The sequence below is a fragment of the Piliocolobus tephrosceles genome, chromosome 12 (genome assembly GCF_002776525.5).
Source record: "Piliocolobus tephrosceles isolate RC106 chromosome 12, ASM277652v3, whole genome shotgun sequence".
In the NCBI taxonomy this organism is placed as follows: domain Eukaryota; kingdom Metazoa; phylum Chordata; class Mammalia; order Primates; family Cercopithecidae; genus Piliocolobus; species Piliocolobus tephrosceles.
The window spans coordinates 114,682,081-114,708,669 of NC_045445.1; the positions used below are offsets into that span (position 1 = coordinate 114,682,081).

Genomic DNA, 26,589 nt, shown 5'->3' on the forward strand with positions numbered 1-26,589 from the left:
GCACAAGTATACATATGTAACAAACCTGCACGTTATGCACATGTACCCTAGAACTTAAAGTATAATAATATATATATATATATATATATAAAGGGCTTGCTATATACTTTAAAAAAAATCTAAAATTCATATGCAACAACAAAAGAAATAGAATAGCCAAAGCAATCTTGACAGCGATAAGCAACATTGGAGGCGTCATACTTCCTGATTTTGAGTTATATGACAAAGCTTTAGTAATCAAAATGATATAGTACTGGCATCAAAGCAGACATAGAGACCAATGCAACAGAATGGAGGGCCCATAAATAAACCCATTAATATATGGTCAACTAAATTTTGAGAAGGGCAACAAGAGTACACTATGAGGAAAGGATATTCTTTTTAATAAATGGTGTTTGAAAAACTGGATATACACATGCAAAAGAATAAAATTGGACCCTTATCTTACATTACACAACAAAAGTCAACTAAAAATTTATTAAAGATTTAAATGTAAGACCTGCAACTACAAAATTTCTAGAAGAAAGTGCATGGAAGAAAAACTTTTTGAAATTTTTCTTGGCAGTGAGTTTTTAGATATGACATAAAAAGCACAGGCAGTAAAATAAAAATTGAACAAGTTGTACTATGACAAGCTATAAACCTTCTGTATAGCACGGGAAACAACACAGTGAAGAGACAACTATGGAGTGGGAGAATATATTAGCAAACCACATGACCAATATGCAGCTTTCATCCAAAATATATGAGGAACTCAGAGCTCAAGCAAAACACACAAAAACTAAAAAAATCTGATTAGAAATGGGCAAAGCCCCTGAATAGACAGTTCTCCAAAGAAGACATGCAAATGGCCAACAGGTATATGAAAAGATTCTCAAAAGCACTAATCATCAGGGAAATGCAAATTAAAGCAACAGTGAAATATCACCTCAAATTTGTTAGGATGGCTATTATCAGAAAGACAAGTTTTGGCAAGAATGTGCATAAAAGGGAATCTTTATACATTGTTGGCGGGAATGTAAATTTGTATAGCCATTATGGAGAACAGTATGGAGATTCCTCAAAAAGTTAAAATATCAATGCCCTAGGATCAAACCACCACTCTTTTGGGTATATATAAAAAGGAAGTGAAATCAGTATCTAGATGAGATATCTGCACTCCCATGTTCAGTGCAGAGTTATTCACAATAGCCAAGGTATGAAAACAACCTGAGTGTACATCAACAGATAAATTAATAAAGAAATCACGATATATATAAAATAAATAAAATAATATTTAGCCTACAAAGGAAGGAAATCCTGCTATTTGTGATAATGTGGGTGAACCTGGAGAACATTATGCTAAGTGAAATAAGCCAGACACAGGAAGAATGATACTGCATTACCTCACTTATATGTAGAATCTAAACAGTCAACTATAAAGAAGCAGAGGGTAGATTGTTACCAAGGGCAGAGGGAGGGGGAGAATGGGAAGATATTGGTCAAAGGGTACAGAGTTTTCATTATTAGGATGAATGAGTTCTAGAGATCTAATGTGCAGGATAGGGACTATAGTTAATAACACTACTGTGTGCACTAAGAGAGTAGATCTTGAGTGTTATCACCAAATGCACAAAAAAAGCGTAACCATGTAAGAGGATGGATATGTTAATTAGCTGTACTTTAGTAATCATTTCACTGTACGTACATCGAAACATGTACAACTTACATTTTTACAAAAAAAATTAATTTTCACAAGCCTCAAGACAGACTTATGAATAGGTGAAACAGAATGTGGAAAATATCTGAAACAAGAAGGAGTCCAGTATTTTAGAGGAACAAATAGAAGTCCATTGTGGCTGGAATACAGTATAAAGAGGAAGAGAGGCAAGAGTTGAAACTGGAGAGGCTAGTAGAAGCCAAGAATACAACAAAAAAACACATGGCATTTATGCTATTCTCAATCTCAAAAATAGATATGCTAATCACAAAAGACTTTTTGTGTAAAATAGCAGTAGTTGATATACCAGTATTTTCAGAGTTTTCTGGAATGATAGTTATATTATTTTAGAGAAATCTTGGTGGATTCATATGGACTCAACTTGTCTTTCAAGTTTATTTCTTGCATTTATAAATTATATATAATAAACTATAAGTTACTGATTATTGTGTATGTCTTGATCTATAGGGATTATTTGTGTTTGTTACATAACAATCAAATGGAAGTAGAATAGCTAAAATGTATGAGTACACACACACACAGCCCCCCCCCCCACCCATACGCCTTAGGAAAACATTATTTCAGAATAGTTATATTGGAATATTTCACATATGCTAAATGAGTTATTCCTTATAGTTCCATAATGTAGCTATGAAACCAGCTGTCTGTTTACTTTTTGTGGTGGTGGGGGATAGCTTCACTAACAAACTAAATACCTAATAGAAATCTGAGAGGAAACATAAAATTTTATCAGTTTTTCTCATGAAAACACTTAAACTTTCTTGTGTTATAATTTCAAACCATAAATGCCCCAAGACAGGCGAACTTGGAAGTTTTAGATAAAATTATACTGTATAATTGATAACAATTACAGTTTCTTTTAACAAATACTGATTCATGATTAGTATTTTTAAAACACAAAATGCAGTTTTCCTGACTAGCATTTATTTACTTGTTAAAGACGTTGTGTAAGAGATTCAGCTAATCTGATTTCTTACTTTGTGAAGAAATCACTCATCTAAAGTCAAAATATCAAGTATAAAGTCTACCCTTGGGAGAAACACACAGAGTGCCAGACTTTAAATGTCTCCAATGTGCAAAATAAATAATATTTTCTTGAAATATCCTCTTATTTGAAAATTTGCTATAGAGTCACAAGAGGCAAATTCCATTTGAGAAAGTACATGCTATATTTTATAATAAAGCAGAGATGTGGAGCTGAGCACACAGCATCTTATTTCAAAAGTACAATTCAAAAGAGAGTTTTTACCCTTAAAATGCTGTGAAGATACATAAAAATCAGCCAAAATTTCAGTATGAATAATATAATGTTTGACAAGGAACTCTACTCTTGTTACACTTAGGAAAATAATCTAATCCAAAGGCTTTGCATCTGTACGGAAGAGCGAGTAGATACTGAAAGAGATTTGCAGATCCACTGTGTTTTAGGCAGGAAGAATGCTCGTTAAATGCAGAACGCTGCACTGGCTCATGTGTTTGCTCCGAGGTATAGGTTTTGTTCGACTGACGTATCAGATAGTCAGAGTGGTTACCACACCGACGTTGTAGCAGCTGCATAATAAATGACTGAGAGAATCATGTTAGGCATGCCCACCTAACCTAACTTGAATCATGCGAAAGGGGAGCTGTTGGAATTCAAATAGACTTTCTGGTTCCCAGCAGTCGGCAGTAATAGAATGCTTTCAGGAAGATGACAGAATCAGGAGAAAGATGCTGTTTTGCACTATCTTGATTTGTTACAGCAGCCAACTTATTGGCATGATGGAGTGACAGGAAAAACAGCTGGCATGGAAGGTAGGATTATTAAAGCTATTACATCATTATGAATACAATTAGAAGCTGGCCATGACAAAGCATATGTTTGAACAAGCAGCTGTTGGTAGCTGGGGTTTGTTGCCGAGCTCTTCAAACTCTGCAAACAGTGTTGCTTTTAGAGAATGGATTTTAAAATTGCCTTGTGCTGCGTTAGATTTTGGGGAGGGGGTGTGCTTGCCTTCAATCTCAGGAAAACACTTCTGGGATAGAAATCAGTGTTAGAAGATTTTAGAATAAAGTATTGTTCAAGAGTCTAGGTTTCTTCAGGTAGATGATGACAGGGGGGAAAAATCTATGGGGAAATCTACCCCAGCTTAGTTATATGCAGTTTAGTTGCAAGAACTGATTGATGTATTGGCATATTCAGACATTGAGAGAAAAGAGAATGTATAGAATGTTTGGATAGGTTGAAAATTGTTACACTTGGTTTCTATTTTATAAGGAGTTTGGCTGTCAGTCATTTCTCCTCATCAATTTCTAGCTTTTGACATTTATTCAGTCATTCTGCATTATATGAAGAAAATATATCAATATCTCCTGCAGGGTTTTTCAACAACTCTAGCATCTGTTTCAGCTATTGAACTGTATTCACGTTTTGCCAAGTTGATGTCGACCCAGCTGGTCTATCATTTCTCGCTTGATTACTGCTCTTAATTTCTCTGTATCAGCTTGTTTCAGATAGGGCTTTGAAGGCTGTTAATGAAAAACGACAGAAATGATAAATTATTGAAAATGTGAGCATTCATTCATTTATTTATTTATTTATTTTGCCCTTTAATGAGTTTTGTCTTACATTCTTTCTTGCCTGCGTACAATTTTTAGGACGCTTTTTCTGTTTTGCAATATTTCTTTCCCCTACAATCAGTGGATTAGAATTATAAGTACTTTTAAGCAAATGGAGAATGAGCATGGACGGTATTTGGCTCCAAAAATAAAGTTTTTGGAGAAAAGGGAGCAATTTATGCTTTTTGTATAAACTATGCATCCTTTCTATAACCTGTCTTCACATGCTGTCATGGGGATCTGTCAGTGACTGTAATCAGACTGAACATATTGAAATAATTTTTATCACCACTAGGGTGACAAGAAAATAAAACACTCAAACATTTAACAAGTGATTGTTTAAAACAGATATTAAATAATATAGAAATAGATCTTCCTAAGTGTGAAAAGCCTGATTATTAACTGTCTATGTAATACAGAATCTTTCGGCTCTCTACCCAGTCTCCTCAATAGCCTGAGTAGCTAAATCATCCAAGTTAACAGACTATCGTATATGTACATCTAATATGACCTTTCCGTGTACACAGTGCTACTCGTGTGTGCTGTGCCTTTTCTGTAGTAATTGTAATATCCCAGTCAGTTGGGTTAAGGAACACTATTGAGTGTTATGTAACTTTTTTTCTGAATGTTCTTCCATGGTTTTCAATTACGTATTCCTCTTAGAAAGGGTGAGTTACAAATAACATGTATTTAAATATCAGTAAATTAATTGGCAAGTGGTGGGCTAATTATACTAGGATTTCTCCAAAATAATTGCTAACTTCTGGTTTGAAAAATAGTCAGGGATTTGGATGAGTACTTTTTAACCTTGAAGCATACATTACCATGGTTGAATATATCATTCATAATTCATATGTACAGCAGGAAAGAAAATAGTTTTCTAGATGTATCATTTTAGCAGCAAAGAATTATTTTATAATGTGGCTCAGGCACTCTGATTATTTCCATTTAATAATTTTAAGTACTGTAGATGCTTTTGTATAGTGTGTTACAGAACTTGGTTAATCTTTGGGAAGCTCAAAGACTGACAGAATTTTGCATCCAAATGCTACAGGGTTATTCTGTGACTGGTTGAGAAAAATCAGCTCTGTCTATACTATTGTTTAAAATACAGCCCTCTTTGGCCAATGTTACTTTTCAACTTTTTATAACTGTTTTAAGTGACAATTTGAGACTGTAAAAACTCTTTTACATTGCGTCTTTAGTAGGACTCTCCTTTCGTGAATTGTCTCCTTTGAAAAAATGTGAGCTTCCTTCTAGACTCACACTCTTGTTACCATAGTTACTTTTAAAAGAAGGTTTTTCTTTTTCAATGAAGATAGTGTAATTTAAATCTGCCACTGGAATCCCCAAACTATGTTTTTGTATTTGTTTATAATTTAGGCTTGCTTCATTTATGGTTACAAAGTGCTCTGTATTTGGTCCCACTGATGAATGGATTGGACAGACGCTAGGTGGCACTAGCTGTTGATTATTAATGAAATCGTAAAGTCTATATGCCACGCACCTGAAGAGCAGGCAAACACTTATTGATAAATGTATTTTAAGAGCTGGAAATGTCTGCCAATATTTCTTGCTCTAAAACAGGGTCAGCCTGCAGAGTGCTGAGACCACGTGAAGTCTTCAAATCCCAATTGCTTAATCCTGTGTCTTCTGAAGTGATTCAAGGGAGAAAAAACGATGAAGGAGAAATGCATATAAATAGAAAGAAGGTGTGAAAGAGAAGTGGGACACAATGAAATAGACTACAAACAATTTAATATATTTTTAAATCCAGAATGAGTGACTTTTATACATCTATGTGAGTTTTCCCCAGTTCTCTCAAACTCAGATTGTTTTCTCTAAGGCATTTATAGTCTAAAACAATTATTTATCTCCTATAGGTAAGAATCTTATTGAACATCATTATTTTTTAAGTAAAAAATCTCCTTTATTTCTCTTTTTGTGATAAGACTATCAAGTGAAATTTCCCACATGAGATAGAGTAGCTGACTCTCAGGTGTGTTGCTCTTCAGAAAGATGAGCAGGGGAAGACACTGTCGGTTAAGAAATATGCTTTGAAATATTTTGCTTGAGAAGCGTGCTCCATCCTATTATCCTCCCATTCTCATATAATTCATCTTTTAAGAAGGAAAAAGCAAATAAAAACAAACCACTTAAGCGTGTGCATACACACACACACACACACTTTAAAAAAAAAGTCATAACTGTTTAAAGAGAAAGCCACGACAATATTTTAGTTGGTCCTGGAGTTAATAAACTAAAGTGAAAAATAGGAAAGAAAGTTCATAATTAGATTGTGGAGAGTAAATAATTACTTAAAACTGGAAATATTTTTTCCAGAAAAATATGCAATATTTTTTTCTTCACTGGGAGTAACTGACAATTCCTGAAGAAGGTGAGATGGTTTAGAAAGAGTGCAAAGGTAATATATGCTGTGATTCTCCAATGTTATCTGAAAAATATGTAATATGGCTAGTTATCTTGATTATAGCATGGACTTTGGTAAAGATTTTTATTATGCTCATATGGTGAAAATGGAGAAATGTTTTCTGTTTGACATAAGAGTCTGGCCAATAAATCAGCTTGCTAAATTACCCTGCCTGTGATGTGTCAATTAATGAATCACTGTAAACCAGGAAGAGGGCCTTTCACAGGACTATAGCATAGTTCTATAAAATTGGCTCCATCTGACTTGAACCTAATCTTCTGTAATGTGCCTTATGTCTCTGTTCTTGAACCTACTTGGCCTGTGAAATATTAATATCCAAAAACTGAAGCACGATCCAGATAGCCTGTCTAGCTGGGAAGGAAAACAAATACATTGAACTATTAGGGTGCCAAAGCATTATGACCACCTAAAAACTATGGTGAGGTCAAAGAGAATAATTGTAATAGGAATAAGTGTAACATTCTAAGCTAAGGTTCATAAAATCAATGTGGCAAGTACAGGACCTGAGAGAGTTAAAGCTTAACAATAATTAATTGAATAAATCTTACTGATTTTGTTGGTCATCATTATTCTCAGTCATAATTCACATGACATCAAAATACAATGAAACAAAGTAATATTGTTGGACATGTATCCTGAAAAAGGAAATGAAAAAGTTGAGAACAAATTTTAGAAGGGTACATATGATATATATGGTGTGTCTGTGTATATATATATGATATATATGGTATATGTATATATTATATATGGTAATATATACATATTTTAGAAGGACACCATGATCTAAGAGGAACCTTAACATTTGGGGGTATGTTCAGTGAAAAGTGTCTGAATGCTATAAGGTCCTACAAACTATAACATTTGAGGGGCATGGAAAGTACTAGAAAAGTGAAAAGTTGAAGAATATTTGAAGGAAAAAAATAGATAAAATTAAGTTGATTTCAAATATTAGATGTGCTGTAATGCAGAAGAGGGTTTAGACTCACTTGCACCTTTATGGTAGCAATGGAAAAGTATTCTTCCAGTTAATGTTGTGAGCAGAGAATTGACTACTTTGTGAGACACTGCATTCCTTGTTCCTAAAGTGTTCAGTGTTAAGAATGGAGTTTCTGTAATAAAAGGAAATTCAAGATGTCTGAGATAATTTTTAACTAAGAATCTGTGAGTCAATCGTTTCTTTTAAAAACATGTTCTTTTCTTTAGACACTTCTCTGAGTGTCTCTACTCCACTTGCGTCATCCAGGCTAGGGGTCAGTAAATGATAGCCCACATGTCACATCTATTACTGTTTGACCAGTCAGTTAAAATGGTTTTCACATTTCTGAATTGTTTCATTTCAAGAATATTTCTGACACATGAAATTATATAAAATTTCAATTTAAGAGTCTATAAAGTTTATTTGGAAGACAGCCGCACCCATTTATTTGTTTATATACTATATATGACTGCCTTCATGCTAAAACACAGTTAAGTACTTATGACAGAAACCATGTGGGCCACAAAGCCGGAATATTTACTATCGGGCCCTTGATAGGAAAAGTTTGCTCACCTCATCTCTAGACTATAAAGAAATTTTGTTTTTTGCTTATTGACTCAAGTATCTTAACAAGCAATGTCACAGTTAAATAACAGTTCCATACCATAAACAGAAATTGTAACCACCCATACTACTTAAGTATTAGAGACTTGGAAAAGTAGTTCAAATATGCAGCCTAACAGATAAAGATGGTTTCATTTGGCTGTTAATCTATTGAGAGAATTTACTTGTTGAGAAATGTTTATTTAATGTTGCTATAAAAACTTGAAGTCTCTGCAATCATTGACTTATGTATAATATGTGCCTAGTTAGACTCCATTAATCTTGCTGAATTTACCTATTTGGTAGGATTCAGTTAGTTTTATTGCCACTTTTCTGTTAGTGTATGATTTCAGTAGACTTACAGAAAGGGTGAAAGTCAGTGGAAAACAAGGTAAAGTGAGTGGAATTTTCTTCTTGCAGCTACCCTCTTCTCTCTTCGTGGGTTTATAGACTCTCTCAGCAGTTTTGGAATTGCACAGTTTTAGAGACTTACTTTTATAACAATATGAGTGTGTTCTTGATCAAATATGTTCTAGAAGGGATCAAGATAAAATAAATGCACTGCATTATAAACAAACAATTAAGGGTTTTAGTAAATGATTGATAAGACATGCTAAATTTAAGAATTGGCAATGAGTCATTTATATTTTCCTGAACATAGGGATATGAGAAGGGATTTTTTTTACATCACAGGGGAAACTATAATCAAATTCTAAGCATAAAGCTGCGGGGTTCTGAATTTACCACCAAATATTACAATCTCCATAGTTCCGTGATATGCAACTAAAATCCCCACATTTGTTTTTTCTAGGGAAAGATATAATTTCTGCTCACTGGTAGCACTGGAAATTCCTGTAAAACCCATAGGATTCTTATTGTATTTCCATGAGGATGTTCCTGAGCAGCTATTTTGTGATGCCTGTCTCTATGGTAACAGATACAAGGTTTAGGGGTCTGAAAGAAATTCTTCCTGTTGGCTTAGGAATATGGAGTGGTGAGGGAGACCCACTGAAAAGGATAAAACTGAGGAAAGGCAAAAGAGGCAATTGAGAAAAAGTTGTCATGGGGGAGTTTTTTTGTGTATTTGAAAACAATTTCATTTGCTCTTAATATATCTCTGAATGAAATAAGAACCAACATACAAGTAAAGTTTTACAGAAAGAAAAAAAATCTGTGAAAGTATTGTTTCTCAACCATCTAGTCAATGTTATGTAATTGAAGTCACACAGATTTTTTTCTTTAGTTGGCTTGCCTTTCACTACACAGGAAAAGATTGCTTCTTGCCTGAAATTGACAAGAGGACAGCTCCACCCCTGGCAAATTTAGTTCTTGTTACTGCTATCAAAGATCTTGATCTTTTAAAGGACTTTCTTTTTCCTGATCCAAGGGTAAGAATGTTGAACTCTGGTTCACATTACTCATAATCACTGGGCTTCTCAGGGAATTATGAAAGTACACTCGCCTTCCAAGATGTTCTTTTTTTTTTTTTTTTTTGGTCTATTTCTCTTAAAGACCAGTAATAAATAGAACAAACATTACTGCTTATTTGAAAATTGAGCATTTTGTAAGAGGATGCTGGGTGAGATTTTGTGTTTTTACATGTTTTACTTTGTTTCTCTTATTAAAATAACAAAAAAGCAAACAAAATCTCCTAGAAGTTTAAAAATATTTGATTTTCCATTTATTTGACTTCGTCTTACTTTCAGCTTAGCAAATAAGGATACATCATATTTGAATTGTTTTAGAAAGGAGATAAATGTGACTCTCCTTTCCCTTAGATTCAAAGTATATGTTCCAGGTGTCATCACATAGCCAAAAGTCTTTAAAATACTTGTGCTATGTAAATGTCCTTCAGGAAAATATAAGTCAGAGGGAGGAGATGATTGTCTTAGTATAAAACTCTCATGTATTTGCAGTGTTAACATGAGTGTTGATGTTTTATTTATCTTAGCATGTTATATCTGAACATGTCTTCATCTGTTATATGTTAGAGTCAACAGAAAAAATAAAGTTACTGCAAGTTAGCAAAAACTCATAAACTGATCAATAAAAATTAATATTTTAGGGTTTGGAGATAAACACATCTCAAATGACATTTTATAAGATCAAGTTAACAAATATTAGCATGCTTAAAGCTTTAGAGGAATTAAATCTTTTTATGGTTTATTTTCTGACCTTGAGAAATTTATAGACTCTGAGCAGATATACCTTTTCACAAATTTAATCCACTCTATATCCATATTAGTAAAACGTAAGACAGTGTCTTCGGTACCTGTTCACACTATCTTTAAATTAAATTAAAAAACTCAAGTTAGCTGTAATGTTTCAGTATCTCCTTTGATAGTTTTGGAAAGCAAACTTTTTAAAGAAAACCTTTTTTATAACTACATACATTTTGACCTATAGATACTAATTGCAATATAAAATGAGACTTCTGAATAAAACAAGAATACTTTAAATATTCAATTATATACTACTTTTGAAAAGATGACTTAAATTATAAACATATAAATTATATGCCTAACATGACTGGCCTCTAAAAACTTATTTTCTTGAGCTTTGGGGTTACAGCTTAAAGTGTACTGCAGTAAATAAGCAAATGGGTAAAAATATTGTCTAGACAAAAGTACTATGGGAAGTAAAAATGAGATGTTCTTTTGAGCAAACGTTTATAGAGGAAGTACAGGATGACAACTGGAAATGTAGGTGGTACACAGAGATTAATTGCTGTCCATGTAAACTTGAAGGTAAATGGATGGTGTTTATCAAATTTCCAGAAGAAATATTGACATTATGGTGCAATGTGAAGACAGGGTTATGAATACAAAGAGCTTAGAACAGCAGGGAAAATAAACTTATCAGCATCATTCGGCTCTGGTCGTAACATTGTTACAACTGATTGTAACACTCCCAGGATAAAATGTGATAAGGACCATCATAGTCTGTTTTTACTAATACAGATTTCTTTTATACATGCTGTAAGTAGAATTGTTCAGTACAGCAACAATAAGCCGGATTATTGAAAATGACACTAATGCTAACCTGAAATTGTATGAGTTTTAGGTGGTACTCATTTATGTTCTATGACAAGTGTAAAAAGAAGGAGATTAAGTAAAAGCCTACATGTGATGGACACATTAGTGAGTAGGAATCTCAGCTTCCTCTCCCTTTGGCTGCTAACCCATTCATGGACTGGTTTTGGTGGCCACAGTGGCAGGAAACAGAGTCCATTTCTTCATTAGGTCATCCAGACAGGATTAGAGCCCACCAACTGAAATGACAGGTTGTTTCTGCTGCTTTTCATTTATCCAACAAATATTTATTGATAAATTCTAACTGCCAGGCTCTGTGCTAGAGCAAGATGACTAAGATACAGTCCCTGAGGAATTTAGAGACGAATGTGGTTTATGTGGATGAGAAGAGAAAAATATTTACAGTGACAGCTAAGCAGAGAGCAACAGCAACTGTGAATCCAGACAGTAAAGCTGGCTTAGGACGGAGCTAGAGGCTTCCAGAGTTCCTAGCATGAGTGATGTGAAAAAACTGCCAAGTACATCAAAGAGCAAAATGATAACTGAACAGAAAGAAAGCAAATCAGTGAAAAATAGTAATTCAAAGTAAAGGGTAAAGCAACATATTTGAAGTGTCACTTGAAATAAGAAGGAGCGTGCCTTCCACCTGTTGCTCATCTTCACTGGAATCAAACCTGGAAGGAAAATGTCTAGACTGGTGTAAAAGCCAGTTGCATACAATGATATTAAATATGATTAAAGCTAGCATGAGCATGACCATGCAAACTTTCAGGAGGATTTGAAAACAATTACCTCTCATTGGTAGTTTATGTACGTCTATCACTAGAAACTCTTTCCTGTGCTGTCTTTAGAGACCTTGTCATATTTTATCTCAATGTCTAACACTCTCTAATTAGAAGCTACCTGAAAATGTTTCACCCATGTATAAAGTTAAATTAATCACAGAATCAGACCTCAGAGGTTACAAAGGAGGGCTGAAAGGATTTAACATCTTAGATAGAATAGATCTATTGCTAAATAAACCTATAACAATAAGAAATTGTGTTAGATAATCCGTGAGGTTTTATCCAATTTCAACATCTTCCAATGTAATTGATCTCCAGCCTCACACCCAACTCCTCCTAGGAAATTAAAAAGATACAGGTAAACAAGATATTTTCTGAAGAACTGAATCATCCAGAAAGTCATTCTCTCTCAAGCGGTACATTTTCTAAAGAATTTAATTATCAAGAAAGTCTCCCTCTCTCCTTCTCTTTCTCTCTCCCTTCTTCCCTTCCTCTCTTCCTACATATATAGATATGCATATATATACATATATGTATATGTTTATCTATATCTCTATGTCTCTGACTCTGTGAAGTAATTTAGATATATAGGCTAAAGGAAAAGAAAAATTCCTTCCAACATGCATTAGTAATTTCCCTTTATAGATTAAGGAAAGTAATTCTGTCCAGCTTGATTTTTAAAACATTTTACTGAACTATAACACGAATATATAAAAGTTCACAAATCAGTAGGTGTCTGGCTTCATGAATTTTCACAGATTGGGCACACCCCAGTAATTACTCAAGGCAAGAAAAGAATGTTACCAGCATCAAAAACTTGGTCTTACCACTTCATAGTCAATACTGTCCCAGAGATAAGTGTCATACTGATTTCTAATGCACTATCGATTAGGATAGACAGTTCCTGAAATTTATGTACTTGAAGCCATACAGATGTACTCTGTCATTTCTGGCTTCTAATTCTCAACATTATATTTGTGAGATCTATCTATTTTGTTTCTTGTAGTTGTGGTTCCATAATTTTCAGTGTTATGTAGTATGCCATCATATAAATGTACTATAATTTACTTATTCCATCTACTCTGGATGAACATTTAAATTGATTCCATTTGTGAACTCTTAAAAATAATTCCACTTTGAATATTCTTGCAAATGTTCTGTTATGCAAATGCCAAGAAGTAGAATTATTAGGTCATAGAATAGTAAAATACTCACCTTTGGTTGAAAATGCCAAGTAGTTTTTCAAGGTAGGTAAACAAAGAAACATCATTACTTTATAGAAGTTCTGGAGATGTCAATGCTTAGTATTATTAGTCTTTAATTTCAGCCTTTCTGGCTGTTATACTATACTAACTTGTTGTGTTTCTCATTTCTATTTCTTTCTAATGACTAATTAATTTGAGAACCATTTTTTTTTGTGTTTATTGCTCATGCCAATGTTATCTATAGTAAGGATAACATTTCCTCCCAACTTTCATTGGTACTTTCCCTTTATGGATTAAAGAAAGTAATTATATCAAGCTTGATTTTTAAAATGTTTTACTGAACTATAACACAAATATATAAAAGTGCACTTTTCTAATCTCATGCTCATTTTTCTATTGATTTACAATTTTGGTTTTTATAGGTATGAGATCTTTACATTTTTATATGGTCCCTACATTTATTGTATGTGTTGCAAACATCTAGACAGATATCTTTTATAGAAACTTAGAATTTCAAAATCCGGAGTCCATTAAAGAGTGTTTAGTCCCATATCTTAGTTTGAAAGACTTATAGAGAAATTGTCATTTCCTTTAAGTTTCTTCTAGTTAGTAGTAAGGCCAGATATGTAATAAAAGTCTCCTGACACTAAAGTAAAGGGTTTTCTCTAGTAAACCATGTAGGGTCTTTAGTCTTTTCTAATATCATGACTCAAACTCCTTGTCTCTTTGGGAAGGCCACAAAATGCAGGACATAGTAATTTTAATAGCAAGTATAGAGTGATGCATGATTAATCTTATTGATTTTGTAAGCAAAAATATCTTCAACTAACAAACTGTCATATAGCATGGCCATGCAATATTTAAACCTGTATGGGACGGGCATGGTGACTCACACCTGTAATCCCAGCACTTTGGGAGGTTGAAGTGAGTGGATCATGAGGTCAGGAGTTCGAGACCAGCCTGGCCAATAAGGTGAAACCCCGTCTCTACTAAAAATACAAAAATTAGCTGGGCTGATGTGCCTGTAGTCCCAGCTACTCAGGAGGCTGAGACAGAAGAATCGCTTGAACCCGGGTGGTGGAGGTTGCAATGAGTCGAGATCGTGCCACGGCACTCCAGCCTGGTTGACAGAGCGAGATTCCGTCTGGAAAAACAAAACAAAACAGAACTGTATATTCTTTTTGGCATCAGATTTTATTTTTTCTCTTTCATAACTTTATTATTATATTCAGTTTCTTTTCACATTTATTATTATTTGGATATTCCCATTTCAAATTTGGTTCTATTTCAAAAAAATTTCATTTTCTGTAGTGGATGAAGAACAACATAAATTTTACAATATTTTCTTTTAGTGAGATAAAATTTAGTTTATAAAACATAATTACTAGTACATTAATATTTTCTATTTATTTTTAACATGCTAGGTGCAGTCCATGCATTATTTTAGCTAATCTTTAGAACAACCCCCTCCAAAATGTTTTTTTGTGCCTAGTTTATAAATCTAGAAGCTGAGCCTGAGTGAGATGAAGCTACTTGTGAAAGAGCTCTAATCAGAACCAGATTTATAAGATTCTATGCATTTCACTCCTTCCATGATCTACTTCTGTACCTGCTTGGAAGGAAATTGAGTTAGTGATACAGATTTGGATCACTACCTGCCTTTTAGTTCTTCTGCCATAGGTCTTAGGGATAACCCCTTTTTCCAGTATCACTAAATAATTCAATTTCTGTATTTTTTTTTTTTTTTTTTTTTTTTGCAAAATGGTAATTAGAGAAGTCCCTTCGTTGGCCTTGATTTTATTCATTGTGTTGAATAAATACAATTTTCTCAATACTGAACTCTTATTCATGTGCAACCTAAATATGGATTAGGTGAGTTAACATCCAGAGACTAGATTATAGCTAAACTTTTCTTGCATTTAGAGACTGAACTTATTATAAGAATCTTTTAATTCTTTTTAGCAACCTATTCTAGGGTTGATTATTTCTCATCCATGTTTTGGTTCCAAATATTTCTTTCTCTTTCTTGTTCATGGGAGAAGCGTTCCACAGATGCCTGAGAAACGTGCTCTCAGTCTCTCTATCTTCTAGTCCTTGGCCAGAGTCCCCTTGCCACACTTCCCTAGCTTCATGCAGAGTAGATCCTCAATAGTACTTCCACTTAGAAATGTAAATCCAGATGAGTTACCTAGCATGCTACTTTTCTCTTAAGGATAAGTGAAGCAAATTTTTATAGTTGTTTCACTGTATGTGAACAAATAAGAATGTCATTAAACCTAGTACCTTTAATTCATAAGTACTTGATAATATTAATTCCTTAAATGTACAAAACTTTAAAATTAACAAAATACTTTCATGTTTAATTTATTCACATAGCAACCATATGAGGTAAGCAAGGCAGGAAGTGTTATTTCCTCTTTATAGACAGCCATGCAACTGATTTCTCCTATTTATATGCTTAATTTATTTTAGCTCTGTCATTCCCCCTGCATATCTCCTGACAATCACCACCTTAGTTTGGATCCCCATATCTGACTTTGAATATACTCATAGCTTCCTAACATACCTTCCTTCTTGCTTCTCTCCAGTTTACCCTTCACAAGGCTTCTAGGCTTATCTCTCTCAAAGACAAAACTTGATATGTTATTCCTCTGCTCAAAATCCACAAGTGGCTTTATATTATTTATAGACTATAATTCAAATAACTTGTATGAAGGAAAAGGTACCTTACAACAATTTCCCTGCCATGTGCTCAGTCTAATCTTTTATCCACCATGTGAATGCCTCACCCTAGCCATTCAAACAGTTCTCTGACTGTAACACACTTCCTTTTCATGTGCCTTTGGAAATGTCGACTCCACTCCACAGTCATAAACAATTCTTACTCACACACATTTACTTGGTACATGCTTTATAATCCTCCAAAATAGTGTAGCTAGTGCCTCTTCTTTACTTTTGGCTGAATCATGTACCCCTGTGTATACTCCCATAGAATCTTCTTAATACTTGTTTCACCACTTATTTTGCTGTGATGTACTTTTCAGGTTATTGATTTATTCATAAACTATTAGTGCCTGAGGACCATGAATTCTCTATTCATTTTTTTACCCTTTGCTCAGCTCTTCTGGAGGGAGTGACTCAAATTTAACTTAAAGTAATAATGATTTACACAGCCAGTAAGCCATTTGTTTGAGTCCTAAGGTGACATCATTTCCATTGCATCCTTCTTCCCTCTAATATTACTAACCATAGTACATGAACAGTACTATTTTCAGGATTCCTCCTCATTCAGTTTATGGAAATGCATTGACCCAAGTTACCATTTTCATCTATTTTATACTGTTAAAAGTTGGGATATTTAGTTATGATGGTATGATAGTTACCCTACATGGTATTTTAAAGGCTTTATTTCCTTTGTGATTTACACATGACCTCTCCTGAGGTCTTAATTTAATGGAATCATCACCTGAAATAATAGAAGAGTAAATTGACAGTTTCATTTATAAGGTACATGAATTCAGGCCCATTGGTAAAGTAACACAAAGCAAAAATGTGATTCTTCATTTTTCTTGTTTCATCACTAATAGAAAATGGTGGAGTTCACCAATCACCCAACTGTACAGTGCAGCACGGTTATTGTAAATTATACCTGAAATTAAAAGCAAATGTCTACTTCCATTTTTCCACTGGATTTTCATCAGAAAATGAGAACTACATACTGAAGGATTTGGGTTTGGCGAATAGTGGATGTATAATGTCAGCAATAGGAAAGCAAAGCAAATGCGTGATTGGTTTATAGCCTAAACTTCAGTAGTACTCTGCAAAGTCTGCAAATTCTGCCAGCACACAGGTGTGTTGAGGCTGCAGAGTAGGAATTCAGTGGATGTATCAAATGATATGAAATGTTAATACCTACTTCCTCTAATGCACAGCTTTGTGATATTAGAAAATTAATAAAGAAGTGAGCAAATTAATTACTTTATAATCTCCTAAATCTTCTCTGTGGAAGGAAAATCTCAAAGATGCATTAAGTATCTAGCAAATTGGTTTTGAAATTATCCATTATTAAAAATCACAATTCTGTGTAACAGGAATCCACATGCCAAGAGCTATGTATATTTAATCATTTATGTCGATGCTTTTTGTGGCAATTCTGTTTATTTGCTATTGACGTTATATACAGTCCTTTTTATACATACTGGAATTTAATGTGATGGGTTTAAAAGACACATCAAGCCTGACAGGATCCAATTGTATACATTATACTTTTAATTTATTAGAAAACGAAATGATCATTTGTGGGCTTGTATTAGCCAAAGCAGAGGATAAATTCCATTATATTAAGAAAATCAAATACTGTGACTACATTTACAAACATTGTAAACATGACACTTGCTGCGTAATTAATAAATGAACATATTGACCTTTAGTATAACAAGGCATGAAAGGGAAGGTGGAAGATATAACCATAATCAGAAGTGGAAATGAACTCAAAATCTGTAATTGTATATTAAAGACACATGTGATTCATAATTGCTTTTTTTTTTTTTACTTTTTCCATTTTGAGGCAATAGTGCCATGTTGATATTCATTTGTGCTGTCAAATTAATCAAGGGAAAACGTCGACAATCTTTAATATGACCAAGGTGGAGAATAAATACAGGTCGAAAGTGTGTAGGAAAAGAAAGAGAATTGATCACATTATAAGAACAATTACTCGTGTCACTGCTTAGCCCAACATAATGATGTCAGCCAGTCTGATGGAAGCCAGCATCTGGAAGAATCATCTTCCAAGCAGTTGGATCTGCTGATATTTTTAATTGATTGAAGGAGTGTTCCATTATTTTTAATCAATACTAATTTCAAATAAAATGGAATCTTCCATGAAGTTTGCAAAAATTTGTATGCATTAAGGCTCATCCTAATAGAACTACAACGTTGTGGTAGTTAGTAATACATTATTTAAGTATAATGATAATTGTTCTTAACACATTACACATGGGAGTTTGTGGGAAATAACCCACCTTTCTTCTCAGGTGAGACAAATCATTCTCCTAGTGGTCTCAAGTGGTATTGAACCTCATTTTATCACAGTGATGACATGCTCATCAAACTCACACTGTACTGGTTTTGTTCTTTTCTCAGTCTCACCCACTTCTTTGCTGTGCTTCCTGGGATCACCTCTGCAATAAGTTGCTTGCACTCAAATACTTTGCTCAGGGTCTGCTTCTGGAAAAAGGCAACCTAAGCCAACATGATATTTTATTATTAATAGTTTTCCTCATTTAATTTTCTATATAATCTTTTTTTCTGACAGGGATGTATATTTGAGGAAATAATGAGGGCAATTATCAAAATATGCATTGGTTTTGGAGTTAGAGAAACTGTCAGAAGTGACACACCAATTTTGTTACATTGTGACTTGGTAACAGTCATTACCATTCTGGGCCTTTTATTCTCTTCTGAAAAAAATGGAAGCATTAGACTACAAATCGTTAAAGGAAAAAGAAGATAGAAAGTGATAGAAAAGAGAACAAGTGTTGATCACACCATGTAAAATTGCTTGATAGTAGTTTCCAGGAGTACTGTAACAGACTGAGACTGTGTCTGTTTGGAACTCGTGGGATAAAATACCATTGTTTGATGCCATATGTGCTCAGCATGAGTGCAGTGGGAAGGATAGAGAATATTACATGTATTTGCCAACTCTAGAATGTACTGTAATAGATCAAGTTTCATTTTAAAAATACACTGAATACATTTTTAAAAAAAAATCTCATGTGAAAGTCCAACAAAGCAAAGAATTGAAGGTGTAGACATCTTGAAAGAAAACAAAAGGAGAATTTGACTCAACTGCCACCTATTCCCACTTTCACCCTATAACCCCATAGACACAGCTGTTGAAAACTGAGATCTTGAAGAAAGTCACTGAATTAGATATTATCTATGACTACGTCCAACTATCAATGTAGAAATAATTGTCTTTACCTACTCATCCTCAGCTAGAAAACAGCTAATGGGTTATTTTAAATGTGTGATGCTTTCACAAATTAAGCAAGACTGAGTACAACAAGCACATGTGCAACAACACACGTTTTCACAACCAGTATTGGATGTAACGATACATCCAACCAGTATTGGATGTAATAAAAATTGGTTAATTTCCTAATCAATTAGGAAATTTTATTTTCTAATCTGTTGGTTGCCAGTTATCATGGGCTTAAGATGGAAGCCAGCATCAATAGGTAAATAATACCTTTGTTTTAAAAAGAAGCAGCCTAATTCACAGTTAAACATGTGCTTTGGCTGAGTGGCTTTGTTCTGGGTTTTGCATGACAGCTGGTGATAAATTGGGAAAATGTGTAAGTAGCACTATGGTAAGGATAATGTTGATGAAGACAGAGTGTTTGAGGCCACTTTTAGGGAGAACAAAAATGACATAAAATAATACTTAAGACTGAATTTTCTCAGAGATGATAATCTCATCACTAAGCCTCATTTTGCCATTGAAAAATTTCTTATGAACTCAACTATCATATTTACATCACAATAGACAGTATTATAACTCTTTAGCATAGGGATTTTGATTTAATTTACTTTCAACCAATTTATATGTTAAAGCTATTTATATCTCCACTGTTTCATGAATAAAGCCCAGAGGTATCTTCTTTCTTGACTGACTGTCGTATCTTCACATTTCATCACATTTTTGCAGCTCAAGTATCGTTCACTTAGTAACACTGAGAGCGTAGAAAGATTATTCAGAAATGATTTCTGCCCTCAACAAGCTGACACTGGTTAGAGTACAAAAGCCACACTGAAAGAATATATGGAGATCTATGATCCGTGATCAATGATCTTTGAAGTTACTATTGTCATTTTTGGGGGCAACATGAGTCATGCCCATATGAAATAACAAACAATGTTGTGTGTGTTCTGACTGTTCCACCAACCAGCCACCCCCGCATCTGTCTCCCTCTCCTTGGACCTTTCAATTCTGAGACAAACCAATATTGAAATTAGTCCAATTAACAACCCCACAATGGTCTCTACGTGTTCAAGTGAAAGGAAGACTCTCACATGTCTCATCTTAAATGAAAGGCTAGAAATGATTATGTTTAGTGAGGAAGACATGTCAAAAGCTGAGTTAGGCTGAAATCTAGGCCTCTTGCACCAGACAGTTAGTCAAGGTGTGAATGCAAAGGAAAAATTCTTGAAGGAAATTAAAAGTGTTACCCCGATGCACACATGGATGAAAAGAAAGCAAAGCAGTCTTACTGCTGATGTGGATAAAATTTAAATGGTCTACACGGATCTAACCAGCCACAATATTCCCTTAAGCAAGAGCTAATCCAGAGGAAGATCCTAACTCTCTTCAATTCTGTGAAGGCTGAGAGGTAAGGAAGCTGCAGAAGAAAAGTTGGAAGCTAGCCAAGGTTGGTTTATGAAGTTTAAGGAAAGAAGCCACCTCCAAATATAAAAGTCCAAGGTGAAGCCGGGTGCGGTGGCTTATACCTGTAATCCCAGCACCTTGGGAGGCCGAGGCAGGCGAATCATGAGGTCCGGAGATCGAGACCATCCTGGCTAACACGGTGAAACCCCATCTCTACTAAACATACAAAAAAATTAGCCGGGTGTGGTGGCGGGCGCCAGTAGTCCCAGCTACTTGGGAGGCTGAGGCAAGAGAATGGCGTGAACCTGGGAGGTGGAGCTTGCAGTAAGCCCAGATCGCTCCATTGCATTCCAGCCCGGGAGACAGAGCAAGCGCAAGGTGAGGCAGCAAGTGCAGTTGGAGAAGCTGCAGCAAGTTATCCAGAAGTTCTAGCTAAGATCATTGATAAAAGTGGCTATATTAAATGATAGATTTTTTATGTAGACAAAATAGCCTTCTATTTGAAGAAGATGGCATCTAGGATTTTCAAAGCTAGAAAGAAGTCAACGCCTGGCTTCAAAGCTTCAAAGGACAGGGTGATTCTTTTGCTAGAGTTTAATGCAGCTGGTGACTTTAAGTTGAAGTCAATGCTCATTTACCATTCTGAAAATCCTAGGGTCCTTAAGAATTATGCTAAATTGACTTTGCCTTTGTTCTATAAAAGTAACAATAAAGCCTGCATAAGAGCATGTCTGTTTATAGCATGATTTACTGAATATTTTAAGCCCAAGGTTGAGACCCTTGTGCTCAGAAAAAATGTATTTTTTTTTCAAAAATATTACTGCTCATTAATAATGTAGCTGGTCATCTAAAAGCTCGTTTGAAGATGTACAAGGAGACTCATGTTGTTTTCATACCTGCTAATACAACATCCATTCTGTAGCCCATGGGTCAAAGAGTAAGTTCAACATTTATGTCTCATTATTTAAGAAATATGTTTAGTAAGGTTATAGCTGCCATAAATAATAAGTCTTCTGATGGATATGAGCAAAGGAAATTGAAAACCTTCTGTAAAGAATTCACCATTCTAGATGCCATTAATAACATTTGTGACTCATGGGAGGAGGTCAAAATATCACATTTCACAGGAGTTTAGAAGAAGCTGATTTCAACCCTCATGGATGACTTTAGCTCCAGTTGTCACTGGAAGAAGTTACTGCAGATGTGGTGAAAATAGCAAGAGAATTAAAATGAGAAGTGGAGCCTGAAGATGTTGCTGAATTCCTAAAATCTCATAATAAAACTTGAATGGATGAGGAGTTGCATCTTATGGATGAGCAAAGAAAGTGCTTTCTTGAGTTGAAATTTACTTCTGGTGAAGATGCTGAGAACATTGTGGAGACGACAACAAAGGATTTAGAATATTACATATACTTAGTTGAAAAAGTAGTAGCAGAATTTCAGAAGACTGACTCCAATTTTGAAAGAAGTTCTACTGTGAGTAAAGTGCTATCAAACAGCATCACATGCTACAAAAAAAATGTTTTGTGAAAGGAAGAGTCAATTGATGGAGCGAACATCATTGTTGTCTACTTTATGAAATTGTCACAGTCCCTCCCACCTTCAGCAACCCCACCCTGATCAATTAGCAGCCATCGACATTGAGGCAAGAGCCTCCACCAGCGAAAAGATTTCAACTCACTAAAGGCTCAGATGATTGCTAGCTTTTTTAGCAGTAAATTATGTTTTTTGTAAAGGTATGTACATTTTTTAACATAATGCTTTGCACACTTAGTAGACTACAGAATAGTGTAAACATAACTTTTATATACACTTGGAAGCCAAATAATTCCTGTGAATCACTTTATTTTGGTGATCTGGAACTGAGCCTGCAATATCTCCAAGGTATACCTGTATATCTTCACTCAACCTTTCACCCTCTAACCTGCTTACTTCTGCCCCTGTAGCTATTGTCCCCAACATCACGATAAAAACAAAACATCACATAAAAGTATGGGAATTGTATTAAATGTATTGTACCATTGGCACTTGGTGTCTGTTGTGCCATCACAATTGAGCCTCATTCTTCTTTGTTAAAGCCTAATTCAGAGAAAATTTTTATTGAGATTTTATAAATGAGTAATATGGCTCTGATTATTGCCCTGTCTGACTGCTTTTATCTCTATACAATATTGTGAGAGTTGCTAAAGAGACTTCTGATGCTGCCATATATGTAATTGGATATTTTTAAATCCCATACAGTCATCTAACTGGCATCTCACCCACTCACCAAAAATTACAACTCACTCTATTTGCATAAGGTAAACTGTGGAAATACATATATTTTACCTTTCTCAATCTAGATTATTGCTCATGGAGAGTCTATTTCACCACAAACAATGCTATATTCTTACCTCAATGGGGTATTACAATGTGATTAGCCATGGAAATGGAAAAAAATGAAAGAAACTGTTATGAACACACCTTCCCTTTTAAGTCAACTTGTCAGATTTTGATAGAAGAAAAACTTTCAAATTTTTCTTATGTGAGTCAGGTCCCATTTTCTTATATTTGCATTCTGCTAGATTTACATCTGTCTATGATGATGATAGTAAAGGTGATAATGATGATAAAGGTTATACTTATGATAATTCCTCATAATGGGTAACTGTAATATCAGATAATACACGATAAGCTCTTTAAAAGAAAGATGACAAGTGAATCTCATAGGAGTTCAGAGCATGGTGAGGATGACCCTGATTTTTCATATCTGTCTCTCTAGTGCATTTTCATATACACTCATCATGGGGGAGGAAGGCACTCAATTCAGTTTATGGGATTTCATCCCATATTTCTAAATGCATTATACTTACGACTCTGTTCATTATCCCACCCCTCCCTTCTCTGATTATGGATGTAGTGATGCTGATTATTTTTATATTCTTCACTGTGAAATAACTATCATTCTTCATCCATTTGGACTTCTATAAAAATTACCATTAACTGGGTGGCTTAGAAACAACAGAGATTCATTGCTCACAGTTCTGGAGACTGGGAAGTCCAAGATTAAGATGAGGGCACATTCTGTGCCTGATGACAGACCATTTCCTAGCTAGTGGATGGTACCTTGTCGCTGTGTCCTTATATGATGGAAGAGGCAAGCTGGCTCTCTAGGCTCTCTTTTATAAGGGTACTAATTCCAAACATGAAGGCTCTGTACTCATAACCTAATCACATCCTAAAGACCCCACCCCCTAATACCAACCTCTTGGAGATTAGTTTTCAACATTTAAATTTTGGAGGAACACAAATATTCATACCGTAGCAACACTGCGAGCAAAAATAGAATAATGTATTAGTACTGTTGTGTGGAATATAACATGAGTATGTTAAGAAGAGAATCACTGAATTTTGGAATGTGATAAGGCCAATTATCTAATTCTCAGAGGAAAATACTCATTAAGACCAAGGAAGTAGGCCAGGCAAGGCAACTCATGCCTGTAACCCCAGCACTTTGGGAGGCTGAGGCAGGTGGATCATTTGAGGTCAGGAGTTCGAGACCAGCCTGGCCAACATGGTGAAACCCTGTCTGTACTATGAAAAAAAAAAAATTAGCTGGGCATGGTGGTGCACTTTAGGGTGACTGAGGCTGGAGAATCACTGGAACTTGAGAGGTGGGGGTTGCAGTGAGCTGAAATGGTGTCACTGCACTCCAGCCTGGGTGACAGAGCAAGACTCTGTCTCAAAAAAAACAAAAAACAAAAAACAAAAAGACTGAGTAAGTAAATGTGTAAACATCATTTTAAAAAAACGTTTAAAACTAGTTTTTAAACTTTTAATACTTTTAAATTTTAAATCATCTGATCGAACAGATATATAAAGACCAAAACAAATTGTTTCAGTAGAACAATGGTGCCTAGAGAACTTTATTTCTCTGGACCCAATTATTCTTAATTCATCAAATCATATGTATATCTGTTTATTCATACATCACTCCATATATACCTAAGGTAGATACATAGATTGAATCATATGAATTTGCTGATATTGGTCCATTTTGATCAAAAAAGTGATAAGTTTTTAGGATTTAAACTAATAGCTCTATTACTGTATTGATTAAGTGGAGTGATAAGGTGCCAATGCAATATGTTATCACCCCACTTAATCAGCACAGTAAGCCTAAGAAACATAAAACATAATGTTTTAGAAAATGATGATGATGATGATGATGATGATTTCATTTTATCAAAGCTATATACTCCTCTACTGAAATCAGATAAGGGAAAATGTTCCCTTTTGCAGAAACCTTATTAATCCCATATGATCTTAATAATATTAATAACGGACTGGACTGTAAAAGATTAAATAATTGAAGTGTTCAATATGGATACAATGTTTTTTATATTTAATCAAATTTATCTGACTCTAAATAAATTTGGCTGAAACTAGACAGGCTCCTTTTCTATGGAGACAGTGGGCTCTATTAAGCACTATGTCTGCATAGAAAACATTACGATTAATTTTGCAGTGACTATGCTTTTCAACTAACAGACTAATGGAAGGAGGACTGATATAAAGTATAATTCTCAAAAAGAGGGGGGTAAAACCTTGGTTTTTACTACAATTATTCATTTTATAGTATGGTTTGATAACACATACTTTATTAAATTATAGATGCATTGTAAGTTTTTATAGTGTATGGGAATCTAAATAAAAGGAGTTATTTGGTTGTTATGCCATATTTAGTGTAAATATTACCATCCATGAATGTTGTTGACTTAAAACACTGTTATTTTCTAAAATGTAAGCATAGACAAAGAATAAAATTCCTAGTTGATATTGCAGAAATATATTATAGTGTTTGCAGCATGAAAAGGTTTTATATATAATAATATACACTTAATGATTAATTTCCAAAGACTGCCTGTGGTCAGCCTTCTTTGAAAGCGTGGATTCTGGCAAATGAGCAATATAATCACTTTAAGACCATTTAAGCTTTTAATCTCTTCAAACCAGTACAAAAATCTGTTCATTTTGTTGTAATGGTTATTGTGTATTGTTTCTTTTTAATTGTGTAGGTGAGATTCAGCATCACTTGTCAAATAAGAAAAAAAAACTTCAAAATAAATGTATTGGCTATTTTTCCCATTATTGCTAAAGAGAGCTTGGCATTTGAAATTTTAGATATTCTTAAAATTTCTTTTTAAAAATTTAGAATTAAAAACACAAGAAAAAAGAAAAAAATAGTATTTACAATTATTCCCCAAAATGAAATAGTAAGATATTAACAAAATATATATGAGATATGTATCCTGAAAGTTACAAAATGCTGATAAAAGAAATCAAGACCTGTAGGTTGGTCTTGATTTCTTTTATCAGCATTTTGTAACTTTCAGGAACAGGCAACCTACAGAATGGGAGAAAATTTTTGCAATCTACTCATCTGACAAAGGGCTAATTTCCAGAATCTACAAAGAACTCAAACAAATATACAAGAAAAAAACAAACAACCCCATCCAAAAGTGGGGAAAGGATATGAACAGACATTTCTCAAAAGAAGACATTCATACAGCCAACAGACACATGAAAAAATGCTCATCATCACTGGCCATCAGAGAAATGCAAATCAAAACCACAATGAGATACTATCTCACACCAGTTAGAATGGCAATCATTAAAAAATCAGGAAACAATAGGTGTTGGAGAGGATGTGGAGAAATAGGAACACTTTTACACTGTTGGTGGGATTGTAAACTAGTTCAACCATTATGGAAAACAGTATGGCGATTCCTCAAGGACCTAGAACTTGATGTACCATATGACCCAGCCATCCCACTACTGGGTAT

The 26,589-nt window shown here is 34.4% G+C and overlaps 1 protein-coding gene across 1 annotated transcript in view; it reads left to right on the forward strand.

Annotated features, from left to right (window-relative positions):
* Window positions 1–3,399: 3,399 nt before the first annotated feature.
* Window positions 3,400–26,589, forward strand: part of DMD (dystrophin) — a 2,292,995-nt gene continuing 2,269,805 nt past the window's right edge. The window contains 1 exon segment of the mRNA XM_026451980.1: window positions 3,400–3,514. Within this exon segment, the coding sequence (XP_026307765.1) occupies window positions 3,508–3,514 (7 nt within the window). The 5' untranslated portion in view covers window positions 3,400–3,507.